General features: G+C 44.8%; 2 protein-coding genes across 4 annotated transcripts in view; one reads left to right on the forward strand and one right to left on the reverse strand.

The window, feature by feature from the left end:
* Positions 1-314: 314 nt before the first annotated feature.
* Hsp90b1 (heat shock protein 90 beta family member 1) lies at positions 315-14,631 on the reverse strand. Its single transcript, NM_001012197.2, is given in 18 exon segments — positions 315-606; positions 1,106-1,228; positions 1,648-1,803; positions 1,894-1,972; positions 2,856-2,992; positions 3,384-3,629; positions 3,847-4,116; positions 5,000-5,065; positions 5,191-5,268; positions 5,356-5,493; positions 6,280-6,396; positions 7,335-7,454; positions 7,623-7,734; positions 10,839-11,170; positions 11,994-12,110; positions 12,540-12,681; positions 13,435-13,537; positions 14,459-14,631. Coding segments are annotated over 18 exon segments (2,412 nt in total). The 5' UTR covers positions 14,508-14,631; the 3' UTR covers positions 315-579.
* Positions 14,091-14,923, forward strand: part of Ttc41 (tetratricopeptide repeat domain 41) — a 64,004-nt gene continuing 63,171 nt past the window's right edge. The window contains exon 1 of one of the 3 annotated variants that reach the window (XM_087557819.1): positions 14,091-14,314. The gene's annotated coding sequence lies outside the window, so the exon portion shown is untranslated. Of the gene's footprint in view, positions 14,315-14,604; positions 14,917-14,923 lie in introns of those variants that run through there. The other 2 variants (XM_087557822.1, XM_087557817.1) reach the window with 2 other exon arrangements.

The raw sequence follows: 14,923 nt of genomic DNA on the forward strand, positions 1-14,923 counted from the left end.
TTCTGGGCCAGGTGGAGTTACACAGCTTGTGAGACATGTCTCAACACACTGGCAGGTTACTCTTAATTATACTGTGAGGCCTTCCTAACTTTTCTTATAATCCGTTTCCCCTTCCTGTACATCCGTCACCACTCAGAAAATTATATTCTAATCCCTGGAAGGAGAATACTTACCTGGATTTGGAATTGGTTTAGGTAAAAACATGATTTGAAACACACACCAGCTACTTGTCTTTTAAAAGAACCCAACAGACAGGAAGAAATAAGTCAAGTATTAGATAATCCCTGGTTTGTGTTATGAAAATAGGCACTGGATATTTGGGATCTTTTTTTATTTTTATACACATGACAAGATTTTACACCAATAGTCAGTTAAATAGTACAAATTTACATTCAGGAGGAATGTTAAAAAAAAAAAATTCAACTAAAAAAACCACTTCTTCCTGTGACCCATAATCCCAACATTTTACAGTGCAGGGGAGAGGGAGGCTTGGGGGAGCATCCAAAACAAGTCTCTCAAAAGAAATAACTTTAAAATGTCACATTCCCTCTCCACACAGGATTCATAGTGAGAGTATAATTACAATTCATCCTTCTCTGTAGGTTCCTGTGAAAACAAAGACCAGAGGACATTACAAACTAGCAGCCAACTTTACCTTACAGACAGACTCACATTTAAATCATTTCTACGGTTTTGTTGGTACTTGATTATTGGCAAGATAATTCAAAACTCACTAACAAGATCAGTGCCTAAATAGAAGTAATCAAAACTTTGTAACTACTTAATACTAGTGAGGTGTAGTAGTTTACACCTTTAATCCTAGCATTTGGGAGGCAAAGACTCCAGGCCTACCTAGAAAGGACTCCCCACCACCACCAAAAAAGCCCAACCAAATGTTTCCACACAGAAGCACTGGGAGTAGGGAAGCAATCTGCTTAGAAAGACCTTGTGAATGGTTGGAAAAAAATAAACCAACACCCTCCCCTCCAAAGCTTCTGAGGCTGTATCAACTGCCAACTTCTATGTGGATTCATCACGTTGGGACTAGATGTTACACCCTTGCTAGACTCCAGCTGCCACATCTGCCCTTCCTTCTCTCTCAGACCTTTTCTGTTTCCTGTTCTTCTTCTTCTTCTGCCCCTGCGTCTGTCTCTTCTTCATCCTGCTCGGAGTCATCTGTGGTGTCTTCTGTGGTGTCTTCAGGCTCCTCCTCTGGCTCTTCCTCTACCTAAGGGCGACATCAATGAACCCGCATGTAAATGCCAGGCCCTCCATCTACAATGAACCCACATGTAAATGCCAGGCCCTCCATCTGCTACTTTCACTTTGCTCTGAAAGGTTTACGATATCGGGTGTTTTACCAAGGACTGCAGTAAGTCTGACCTGCCTTAACAGGGAAGGCATCAAGAGATGCGAAAGGAAGGAGCCACACTGAGTGGTGGCGGCACTAGCCTTAATCCCAGCACTCTGAGGTAGAGGCCCGCCTGATCTACACAGTGGTTCCAGGACAGCCAGGGCTACATAAAGGGGACCCTGTCTTGGGGGTAGGGGGTGGGAGACAAAGAAGGCACAGGAGATTTCACACTAATTTCACAGGTGGTGTCACCGTAGGGGTCGGGTCAGCCATGGAAGGGCTAAGGCACACACCTGTGCTTCAGGGTCAATGTTTAAGCTGAGGCGGAGCATCCTTTCTATCCTGTCTCCATATGCCTTGGTGTCGGGTAGAAGGTATCCTGACCGAAGAGTTGCCGTTTCAAACAAAACTACAGCAAGATCCATGACGGTCTTGTCATCTTCATCTTCCTGATAGAAGGTACATTTGGTTAACAAGTATTAAGGGCTACAAAGCATTCCAGCTTAAGACGACAGGAGAGTGGCCCCAGCATTGCTCACCTTAACCCTCCGCAGCATGTCCCTGATCAGTGGGTGTCTAGGATTAATTTCAAACGTTTTCTTCTGACTGGCATAGTAACTGTTCAGGGACAAAATAAGCATTAGGTTAAGACATTAATTTTAGGGTCTGCATGCCTACTGTACTCTAGCTTTAATTACAGAAAAAAGCCTAGAATAGCCATGGTTAGGTGATAAAAATGAAATAAAAGGGACCACTTAATGATGAGTCAAAGTAACCAAGTTCTGCTGGGTGAATGAACTGGTTTAATGTCTTGTTCATCCCCTTAATATTTTACCTATACCAATGAGTCACATAGTTATGGATGCTGTGTAAATATATAATTTCCAATATGCCTTTACCAGTGTCCCTAAAAATTCACTTATTTTTAAATAGATCCCGATTAAGTTTCCAGTGCATGCTGTATACATGCATGGTCATTAGCTTTTTCCAAGGCCAGATATACCACACATCCACCTAGGGCTTAGAGTACTTCCGACAGTCATCCTGACAGTCTGATGTTCACCAAGTCTGGAACTAGGTGTAATGCAGTAAGTGCTGAAATGGTGAGTAACTTTGCTGACACTACAGTTGGGTTTTAAATGGCACTACAACGTTGGATAGAAGATATACGGCAGTGTTCTTTACGAAGAACTTAAGTCTTAGAGAGTCAGGCAGGTCTGAAATGCCTTTAACCCCAGCAGTAGAAAGGCAGAGGTAGGTGGGTCTCCTTGAGTTCAGGCCAGCCTGATCTACAGAGTTCCAGGAAAGCCAGAGCTACTCAGAAACCATGTCTCAAAACCAACCAAACAAACAACCCAAAACAAAACCGCTAGTGAGGCATGATGTAAATGTGGACATTATTCTTACTCTAAAGCAAAACTAAGGAAGATCAGGGTGATACATGTTCCAGTTCAAAAGAACAAGATCTGGCACCCTGGAAGGGGCACCCCCAGTTTCTTACTTTGTAGAGATGTCCTTGCCCGTCTGGTATGCTTGTGCCTTCATGATCCTCTCCATGTTTCCAGACCATCCATACTGGCTGGCCACAAGGGCACAGGGAGACTCTGTGAGGCGCTGGGACACCACAGCCTTTTCGATCTTAGAATGAGAAACATTAGACAGAAGTAAGGATCAGCAGTGTCAGTCACCATCCCAGAGCATAGACACTCAGTGAATCTGAATTTTTTCAGCTACAAATTTATACTAAACCTGTAAAAACTTAGTAAAAATCAGTATTACAGCAACAGGAAACTGCTGTAAGTTGCAAACTCACACTGCCCTGTATTTGATGGCATTTTTGAGGGGCAGGTGGGTCTTCCACAACAAATGAATGTATCACTGAGCTCTATGTCCAGGTCCCTGTTGTCACTCCCGAGTACCCGAGGCACACGCCACTGTCTGCAGTTGCTAGTGGTAATGAACAAACTGGGTGTAGACTAGCTTGCTGTTAATTCCTGTGTGGAGACACTACAGTCTGCGGTCCAAATACCTTGTCCTTGAGGGCCTTATCTTTCATCCAGTTGAGCAGAGGCTCAAACTCCTTCTCTGTTGCTTCCCGACTTTCTTTACTTTTCTCACTCTCATCAAACTTCACTCCTTCTTTGGCAACATTCTGGAACCGTTTCCCATCAAACTCAGGAAGAGCCTGAATGCAGTATTCATCCACGGGCTCTGTGAGGTAAATAACTTCATAGCCCTTCTTCAGAAGCCTCTCAACAAACGGAGAAGATTCAGCCTACAAGATTAAAGGAAGTATGAGTTTTCAAGTTCTGCCTTGGCACATTAGCTGTGTCTCCATACCGTTAACAACCCCGTGTGAGACAGGGACATAAGGCAGTGTCCTCTAGCGGCTGTCTAACTAGTCCAGCTACACGACTAACTTCTTTCCCTCACACACTGTCTACACGCCCCCAGCTGGCTCCCAGGAACCTAGCGGCTGCACTTCATCTTACCTCTTTCCTGCTTGACCCAGCCATGAAGTAGATTTTGTCCTGTTTTTCCTTCATTCTTTCCACATACTGGTCTAAACTAGTAATGTCAGTTGAATGGTGAGAAGACTGGAACCTAAGAAGTTTAGCAAGCCGTGTTCGATTTGAGTGATCTTCAATCACACCAAGCTTGATATTGGTGCCAAATTCTTTCCAGAAAGTGTCATTATATTTCTCATCAGCGATCTTCTTGATCATGTCCAGAGTTTTGCGGACAAGCTTCTTCCTAATCACCTAAAGAAAAATGGAATCTGGTTAGGAAGGTTTCTCTCAAACTTTTGCTAAAGAGACCAGGATAGCAGCACCTGAGGCAGCACAATGGCCACACTACTGATCAAGGGACAGGAAGAACCACAGCGCTCCCACATCAGACTGTGTTAGAACTAACAACAACTGTTTCTAATGTTAATATTCTAGTGCTACAGCTCAGATATTTAGACAAAATGACTAATATTTTCAAATGCTTAAAAACAAAACAAAAACCCTAGTTTTCTAATCACAACAATACTGGCAAAAGGGCTTATTGAAAGGCCTAGTATGTGGTCAACTGTGGACAGACAGTAGGTAGGTGTGTTCCCTGCTTTCATCTCTGTTCAAAACTGTACTAAGGGTTGGGGGAATGTAACAGCTTTGAGATCCAATAATCTCAGAATCAAACAAGTTCCTTTTTGAGATGGTCTTAAGTTAGGGTAGCCGCAAACCCTGGCTTAACTAGCATGACCATGTCATCCTCCTGCTTTTTCCTTCAAGCTGTTAAGATTATAGGCCTGCACTGATGTTGTGTCTGGTAGAGTTTCTTTGAATAGTCAAAGACCAGCCTTGCTTCACTTGCTTCAACATCTAGTTGCTCTACTGCCAGAACCACTTTCTGTGTGATGGTGCGCAGGCCTACACACAAGGGGTTCAAACTCAGTATCTTAAGCACAACAAATAAATATGTCACTGAGTTACATCTCCAGTTTCCTGTTGTTACTCCTGGGTACCCGAGGTTACAGGTGAGGCCTGTACAATTCTCTAAAATTGCTAGGAGTTACAAAGAAACCAAGTGTAGAGTAAGTAGCTTGCTGATAATTCTGACTCCAACCAAGGGGCAGAAAGCCTCACTAGAAATCCTCACCTTGAGCAATTTATGTTGCTGAAGAGTCTCACGGGAAACATTGAGGGGGAGATCATCGGAATCCACCTGCAGACAGCAAAATGCTCACTGAGCAATAAAAACAAGTCTGTACTAAAAAATCACAAGCCTGTTGCTGCCCTCCCAACCCCTCTTAACAGTCACGCACGAGCACACAGGCTTCAGATACTTACAACACCTTTGACAAAATTCAGGTACTTGGGCATCATGTCATGGAAGTCGTCTGTGATGAACACTCGGCGCACATAGAGCTGAGGGGACCAGAACAGAGTCACCGTCTAGATGTCATACTTTAAAATCCTGACCTTAGGTTACAATACTTAAAAAAGCCCAGCTACCTTAATATAATCGCTTTTCTTAGATCCATACTCGTCAAACAGACCTCGAGGCGCAGATGTAGGCACAAACAAAATTGACTTGAAGGTGACTTCCCCTTCTGCAGTAAAGTGGATATAAGCCATGGGGTCATCACTTTCCTGCGGAAAATACCTTGCTTTGGTTATTCAAGTCCCAAGAAAAAAAGTCCAAAGGCATTTTACCACATCTACAACATTTAACAAAATGGCCCATTACAAAATCAAAAAAGGGGTTGGAGGTAATACTGAGAAGAAAAGACTAATCCTAACTGACAAGATATGGCTGTTTTCCACAGGACTGCCTGCCAGTAACATCACTGTCTGCAGACAGTGACACCAAAGCAGTGTCAAGATCTTCAATACATCTTCTATCTGTACAAGATCCTGCTTAGGGAAACAGTACTAGAAGCAAGTTTAACTCTGGATTTAAATATATTCTTAGGAGTCATAAGGAATCACCAAAAGAAAAAAAAAATCCCAGAGAAAAACATTCAGTAATATCTTAAAAATGTAACGTACAATGACTGATGTTGTATGTGAACTTTCAAGATTACATGAAAGCTATTCAGTAACGTATATTCTGTTTTATGTTGGGAACCAAATGCCACCTGTATGAGTATATATATGTACGGTGTGTGTGTGTGTGTGTGTGTGTGTGTGTGTGTGTGTGTGTGACCAATCTCAAAGGTTCATGTGAAATTTGAATATGATTATGCTTACGAAGTCAGGAAATGAATTTCACTTTGCTGTATCGCTGTGACCGCCCTCCATATTCTATTGTAAAGCTTTATGTATCATCTGATAGGGAAAATTGGGGATGGACAGTATTAAAATGAATGGCTGATGAATTTTTAAACTCATTAACAATCTGAAACCAGAGAACTCTTAACACAACATATTCTTTACCTTTGAAAACGACTTGTAGAAAGCTTTGTACTCGTCTTCTTCTACTTCTTTGGACGGCCTCTGCCATATTGGTTTGATGTCATTCATAAGTTCCCAGTCCCACACAGTCTTTTCAACCTAACGTTAAGATAATTGAAAAATTCCTTTTAGTTCTTAGTAGTTAACCTGTTAAGTGATCGTAATTTGTTATCTAGTAAGGGTCCTACTACCAGGCATATTTAAAAGCAGGGGTGTGTGTTTTTAGAGGTAGGTTCTGGCTATGTAGCCCAGACTGGTCTCAAACCAAGGAGCTCTTGCCTCAGCCTCTCGAGTGCTGCGATTACAGAATAAAAACAAAGCCTTCCACTTAGCATTTATGGCTAGTGTTTTACACAAGAAGGAAAGAAGCCAACATCACAAACTCAACAATTTTCAACAATCTTCCTCTACTACCTAAATCAGTTACAGAAATGTTCTGATAATTGATCCCAACATGGTAAAGAGGATACAAAAAGTTTCTAAGATTTTAAAATTCAAAATAAAGAAGGCTAACTTAAGCAATACAAAAAGCCATAAGCTTTTTTTTTCTTTTTGGTTCTTTTTTTTTCGGAGCTGGGGACCGAACCCAGGGCCTTGCGCTTCCTGGGCAAGCGCTCTACCACTGAGCTAAATCTCCAGCCCCTAAGCCATAAGCGTTTTACAGAGGATTTGCCACTTCAAGTATTCCAGGCTAACACAGAGCATACAAAGGCCTTGTTTGTAATAGTAGGGCCATCTGGAAAACTAGAAAACTGTAGAACACAACATAACGCCCCACCCTGCCCAAGTGATGCTTCTAGTGCTGCAGAGATGGTTAGAAGCACTGCCTGGAGGGTAGATTCCCACCAGCCACGTGGTAGCATCCTCTTCTGGCCGCCATGGGCACCAAGCATGCAGTGGAGTATAGATGCAAGCAAAACACTGACACACAGAAAATAAAGACAATTCCCTTTAGAGAGAGAAGCTTAAACCTGCACGTGTGGGTGGAGCTTCATCCTCACAGACCCTAAGTGTCATAGCAGAGAAGCCAGGCTTACTTTCTTCGTCTTTGGCTTCTTCTCTTCCTCCTCCTCTTCTATTGCGGCTTCATCATCAGCTTCCTCCTTCTCTTCTTGTGCTGTTTCGTCTTCTTCCAAGGGCTCCTCCACAGTCTCAGTCTGTGGGGGACAGAGCGCCGTCACTGCGAGGCTTGCCTGCTCACTCCTCACTGTCTACAGCACACAGTACAGGAACACGGCTTTCCGGAAGGACCACACCTAACGCCACCCCTCCTGCTCAACACTACAGAGCCTGCAAAGTTATGCATGGACTTGTCACAGACTTACCTTGCTACTCCACACATAGATGGGAAAGTTGATGAACTGAGAATACTTTCTGACGAGATTTTTAATTGTATCCAATTCAAGGTAATCAGATGCTTCTTCTTTTAAGACAAGACTGAAAGGAAAACAAGCCATTTACAGACAGAGCTCAGACTGGACTGTGTGTGTGTTTAAATGCCTTGGTAACACCAGCCAGCAAGAAGAACTCCCCTCCATCAGAAGGCTGTGAGCTAAACCTATCACATGTAGGGCTGGGAAAGGAAGCTCTTTCCTGCGATGCTCAAGTAGACAAGTGTTTTGAGTAGAAAAAAAAAAAAATCTGGTTACATTGTGTCTTTTCCTATCAAAAATTCTAAAGAAAAATGATCTTCTCTTTCACAATTTTATACTGTCACTCTAGAAATCAAATCATAAGTATTTCTAAATAAAAACATGCTATTAAAGAAAAACCAAAATCACCTTGAACTATGAAAGCCATCAACCACAGTTATTAAACAGTAGAGGTGAGCTAGCTCACTTAGTAAAGTGCTTGCTGTGCAAGTATAAAGGCCTGAGTTTGACCCCCAGCACCCATGTAAGAAGCGGGGCACGGAGGTACTTATCATCCTAGTGCAGGATTCCTGCAGCTAGCTAGACAGCCAGACTAACCCAATTATGCCTCTCTTCTGTCTCAAAAACAGAACAAGGTAGAAAAGTTCCACCCACAAACATGCCTATACAGAGACAGACAGAAGATGACATAGAGAGACAGTTCCATAGCTGCAGTGCCACCCTGAGTACTCAACAGACACATGTGATTGGTGGCTGCTTAGCAGCAATGCCTATTTTCCTTACCTTCTCCAGTGACCAAAAACAACCCATGGTAGGGTCTGCAAACACAGCAGACTCATCAAAAAGTAAAAGCCTCACAGGTGTGGTGCAGGCCTTTAGTCCCACTACTCGAGCAAAGGCACAGGATCTGAGTGCCAGGAGAGCCAGAGAAACCCTCACAATTTAGAGGCTTCTGCTACAGATATAAGCTATAGAACAGGCTCTCAAGTTCAGCAGGCCCCTGGTTGTTCTTGGTGATGTGGAGAGCCATGGAACCCTGGATGCTGCTGCTGGTTAGACAACCTAAGTAGGAATGCAGTCAGTCTGAAGGCTGACAAGATGGCACAGCAGACAAAGGGGTTTGCCTCCAAGCCCGAAGAGCAGAGTTCTATTCTGGGGACCCACATAGCAGAGAACAGACTTAACAGGTACCTGCAAGTTGTCTTTTGATCACCTCACCCCAAGCATAATAAACCGAACAGGGCAATCAAGATTCTGAGTACAGCACCTATTCTTAAGATTGGTCAGGGTTTGTTTCATTTGGACATAGTCTCATTTATCATCTATGGCCATTTTCTTTTCCTTGTTTTTTTTTTCCCGGAGCTGGGGACCGAACCCAGGGCCTTGCGCTTGCTAGGCAAACGCTCTACCACTGAGCTAAATCCCCAACCCCGGCCATTTTCAAGTCTAATAGAATAAGGACATTTAACAGGCCACATGTCCCACAATCTGAAGTATTTATTAGCTGGTCCAGTAAGCAAATTTCTTGACCTATGATCTAGGCCAAGAATCTGTGAGAAACAGAGATGGACATGAAGTCACAGCAGTAACAGTGTGAGGAATAAATACTGTGAGATGAGACTGTTACCATCGAGGAAATAGGTAAAGAAAAGTTGTAAAGACAGGCATCCCACATAGGAGAAGAACTGAGAAACCTTGAGGGCAGCAGGAGAGCAGAGTCTGGGAAAACCTGAAGACACTCAAAAAAAAAAATCTACTTCTAGGAGAAATAGTGATCAAATCTCTCTAAATCAACTGGACTTGGCAACAGACCTATGATACAAGGACAGCAGATGACCTCAGACACCAACAGAAGGGAAGCAAGACAAAAGGAAGACTAGGTTAGCCTTTCATATTATGGGTTCTGCGTGAGTAGAGGGTACCAAGCACAGGCTGAGGAGGCTTAGCACCGCTGAGCTGGCCTACAGTCAGGCCTATGGGTTGTTGTTTATGGCTGTCTCTGTTCTCATCATGTAGATGACTTTTCCTGCCACTGCTCCTTAACTAATACAGTATAACCTCTTACGCAGCACTAACACTGCATTAAAATTCTAAGTAACTAAGACATGTCTTAGAATACGGGGTGCAGAGGTTTTATGAAAATGTAATGCATGTTGTACAAGCAATTCTTCATCTGTGGATTTGGATATATGCAGGGGTTCCTGGAACCAACCTCAGGCAGACAGAGCGAGTCTACACTTGAAGATGCTGCACTGTGGAGAGGGGAGCAAGTGACCCAGGCTGTAGAAAAGGGCATTCACATTATTCCTAGTCTTTCTCCTCTCCCCACAAACATTTGCACACTGAACCTTTATGTGTTGAGGAAAATGTGATGTGGGCAAGTCTGACTTTAAAAGCTGGGCAAGAACCTGCACTTAGTCTCTGAAGTGGTAAAATAAATCAACAGAAGCTCTAAGTGTTCTAGTTAGCCTTTCATGCTATAGGGGGATGTCACAGCAGGAAAGGCAAGACCTCTGATGACTTCCTGTGAAAATGCAGGAAGCATTTCTTAGCATTCCATCTCTTAGCACTCTTTCTTGCACGTCACCCTGAAATGATTTTTCATACTCTAAAGAGCTGGGGTTACACCTATTCTGTTCTCCACTGTAACCCCAACCCACACTTGGCATTCATTCAAATGAGTGTGGGTGACTTGTGACGGAAGACTGGGAAGCAGGCCTGTTGTACAGTTTCATTTACTGTACCAGCCAAGCACCTAAGCCAGGAAGGAGACTGTCCTGATACATCTGCCGGTCAAATGTGAGGCTGAGGATAATCATGGGGTTACTACCCAGGTCACTCTTCAGTCTCCTGCTGTGTTTTCCGTTTACTTGTTCTCCTCGACCTACCCTAACGCATTACTAAGAGTTACAAATCGTGACTATTTCCAACAGTCCCTCAGTCTCCTTCCAGCCACCCTGGTCACCTTCAGAACTCCTACCAGCAACTGCAGCCAACTGTGAGGAGTCCTTTAAACCTGTGCCATGCCAGGCCTTCCTGCCTACCCACACTTCTCTGTACACCTTAGTTTCCTTTCCAACCTGGAAAACCCAGAGCTTCTCTTGTGGTCTCCTATAGCTTCTCCATGATCCTCACAGTATTAATTTTTATTAGAATCAGAATACTCACGTAATCGTTGTTCCACGACCTAGTGTGTTTCCTCTTGGGTCAGCAATCACAGAGAATTCATTAGAGTCGGATTCCCAGATGTGCTGGGTATCATTGTTGTGTTTCGACGTGACAATGACCTTATCTGCTACAAGGAAGGCAGAATAAAAACCGACACCAAACTGGCCGATCAGTTCGGAAGTTGACTGACCGTCTTCTTGTGCTTCTGTCATTTTGTTTAGAAACTCGCTGGTTCCAGATTTGGCTATGGTGCCCAGGTTTTTAACCAGCTCCTCTCTGGTCATTCCTACACCCGTGTCTGTGACATGCAGCAGGTTTTTCTCTCTGTCACACTAAAGCAAGACAAGACCAGACGGTTAGGTTCGCCTGCATATGTCACGTGCCACATGAAGAAATACAGAAACCAGCTTGGGCCACTTCAGCTTTACATAGACACGGACGACGCTATAGTCTGGTATGACATTTCTCAAACCACACCTTAAAGGCATGCTTTTTATATATATATTTTAAATTCTGTGTATTTAAGTAAAAAAACTGGTATAAATGTCAAAGAAAGATACCAACCCAAATGAAGTAAAGTTCTAGGAAACAAGCCTCTTATTTCACAGAAATTAAAAGGGATTTGGGGACCTGTGATTATTAATGTTTCTCACTAAATAGTCCGGCTGTCTTCAAGAACCTGGTAGGACTGAGCATACATTCATAGGCCGCATGATTATTTCTGCCCAATGAAGGTGCAAGTGGGAGCTGAGTGTGACTTTCAGGCTAAGCCTTTAATTGGTGTGCGACCCTTTGCACCATGGCAACCAGAGACACTCCAGATGGCTGCTCAGCCAGCCTGTGGAATGATTTAAGCTGAGGTCTTGGCTACCTTTTCCTAAAGGACTAGGTAGTATCTATTTTTGGCTTTAGGAGCCATAAGGTCCCGTCAGTGATTACTGCCATTGTAGACAAAAGAATTTGTACTATAAAACTAGGTATGACTTCCAATAAACCTAATAAAAATAGGCCAAGTCAGTTTGACTCACAGGTAGCCTGTGGACTTCCATCCAAACCCACGGTGAGCAGAAGCTCCTTTCACACCAGAATAACCTACTGATGCGGTGCCTGGTTTCTGAGTATCAGTTTTTAAAAGGAAACAGTTTTTTAAGTCACCTTAATCTTGACCGTCAACTCCTCGTTTCCAGCAAGTGCATTTTCATCAGTTAGTGAGATGAGCCTTATCTTGTCTAAAGCATCAGAAGCATTTGAAATCAGTTCTCTCAGGAAAATCTAAAAGGAAGAAGCCAGATTTAATGAAGTGGGACTAACCTCCAGGCACAGTAAGGTGTTGGTTCTTATGGCCAACTCCTCTCCTTTCTCCTCAGAAGCATGAAAAGGCACTCTTTAAGAACCAAGCCTTTTCTAGTGCCAGGGATGGCTTTACTCTCTTCATAAAAAAGGAGGCACGACTCTATAAAGCTCTGTGGCAAGTACAAGGGATATCTGAAGCGGTGGGAACAGGACTACCTCTCCCACCCCCTCAGTGGTACAGCTGTGTGACTCCACCTCAGCCAGCACGTCATAACCTTATTCTGAGCTGAAAGGAAAGCTGGGGACATTGTCTACTCCCTTCCCACCCCAATATGTACCAGTAGCAATTCTCATTCATAATCTACCACAAAAGGAGCAGAGCTGCTGTCCTAACCGTGTGATGCTTACCTCTTTATTTTTATACAAAGAATTGATGATAAGTTTCATCATCCTGTTAACTTCAGCTTGGAAGGCGAACTTTTCCGATTTTTCTCTAAGTTCCCTTATTTGTGATGCATTTAAACCATCCAACTGAATAGCTTCTTCCTCTCTAAGGAAATCAAAATAGATAAGCAAATACTTAGTTTCATTTTTCTAAGTCTCTACTCAGGATACACCTTTGTAAAAGACCACTAACATACCAGCTCACTCTTACACAGAAATGGGTGCTATACTTAATGCTGGGCTGCAAAGATTTACAAAAATTCCCAGAAATACACACCCAGCTCCCATCTACTGAAAAGCAAGTCATGATTCGTGTATGCCTATGCAGTGAACACTTTGATCAAAATTTAAAACACACCTCACCCAGTGAAAAGCCCCTTTCTTAAAAAAAGTTACAGGCATAAGTTCTATTTTTCATAGTACTAACTTCACGAAAATAAAAACCAATCTGAAGTCTTCTGTCAGGTCTTAGAGGCCTACAACTTCGTCATCGGTTTTCTGATTTTGGATGCAGAGGCTTATTCCTAGCACCTCCTTCAACTTTCCTTCTTTTTTTTTTTTTTTTCTTCCCCCCGGAGCTGGGGACCAAACCCAGGGCCTTGCAAGCGCTCTACCACTGAGCTAAATCCCCAACCCCACAACTTTCCTTCTTGAATCAGTAGTCACTCCTAGGAGCAGACTGACCTAGGAGAGTTCTGCATGCAGATAAATGGGCCCTCCTAAGAACTCCCTGGTTATTTTGTATCATTAGCAACATTTCACACACTGCACATTGTAATCTCAATGTCTGGAGAACAAAAACAGCCAATGTGTCCCACTAACTTGCAGAGTTTACCAGCATAGTTTCAAATGCACTGACCTCTGCACAACTTCATCGTCTGTCCGTGAGCCTTCTCTACTTTTACCCAGGTCCTCTTCTACCGTGCCATCCACATCGACTTCATCGTCAGCTCTCACAAACCCTGAGGAGAAAGGTTAAAACTCTCAATACTACTGCTTCCTCTCCTTCCCATATACAGACAGACCAAGCAGGGCAAGAGGGAGGGTTAACACAATTCAGTAAGTAAATACAAGACGTGATGGAAAAATGATGTATTGACGTTAGTAACCAATGTCAAGGCATGTTTGCGCGCTGAAGTTTAAATGTGAATGCTCAAGACTCCCCCGTTGACTCTGGAAGGCCAGGCAGCCATCACTCATGTCTATCGTTCCTTCGACACAAGGCAGTGAGTGATACAGGCTCCCGTCTACACCCACACGTGTTGCGCACAGCCGAGAGCAGGCCTCCACACAGGCCAAGCCAAAACTTGGGCCTCGCTTAACTATCACAGGTCGGAATGCAAACAGGGTTTGTGCAACTTCTGTTGAGGGGAACTGAAATCCGGCCCAAAGGGGAAGACATGTCAAGGACCGCGTTTGAAGCACATCGGAATCGGATACTGGGCCACCGCCACCAAGCTGGCCCGAGGGCCCACGCTCGCGAGTCGGGCGTTAGAAAACAGAAACACGCTCCGGAAGAACCAGAGGGCAGGGGCTAGGGGTCCTCAGGCTCGGGTGGCCAAAGGTCGGACCTGATGACAAAAGTCCTTAGGGAGGGGCCCCAGCAAGGTTTCCCCCGTGAGTAGAGTCAGAGAGGCCGCGCCCCGCCAGCGAGACTTCGGGGAGCGCTCCAGCTCCATCCGCAGAGTATTTAAATACCGCGGCTCCAAGTCTCCTCTTCCCAGAGGCCTCAGGGCAAGGTATCATCACCCGAGTCCCCTTCGAGGAAAGGACATAGTGCCTGGACCCTCTGTAGCCCCCGGCATCCCCCTCCCAGGCTCAACGCCCCAAGAACGTTCGAGAAGCGGCCGCGCAGGAAGGTGGGGGGGCGCCCGATCACTCACCGAAGGTCAGCAGGACGCAGCAGAGGCCCAGCACCCACAGGACCCTCATGGTGCGTGGCCGGAGAGTCGCAAGTCCTTTTCGGTCGCAGGAGCCGCCTCCACCCCCCCAACCCGGAGTCTCAGGTCCTCACACCTCCAGCAGCGCGGTCCGCCCACTAAACCGCGCGCAGGTCGGGCCGCTTTTCACCCCACAGCTTGCGGGCGGGGGACGGGAAACACGAACCCACCAATCGTGCCTCACCACGCACTCTCTGCACCCAATGGGGACGCATGGGGGGGACCGCAACTCGCCAATCGGAACTGTCCAGGTGCGGTGCCCGATGCCCGAAGCGTGGCTCCTTTCGATTGGGTTTGTCCAGCAGCTTTTCTCCAATCAAATGGCTCCGCGGGCCCCTCACACACCGGGCCACCCCTTGGCCTGGGAAGCCTTGGTCTCTGAGGAAAACCGTCCAATGAATGTAGGCG

The sequence above is a fragment of the Rattus norvegicus genome, chromosome 7 (assembly GCF_021556685.1).
Source record: "Rattus norvegicus strain SHRSP/BbbUtx chromosome 7, alternate assembly SHRSP_T2T, whole genome shotgun sequence".
NCBI classification, from domain to species: Eukaryota; Metazoa; Chordata; class Mammalia; order Rodentia; family Muridae; genus Rattus; species Rattus norvegicus.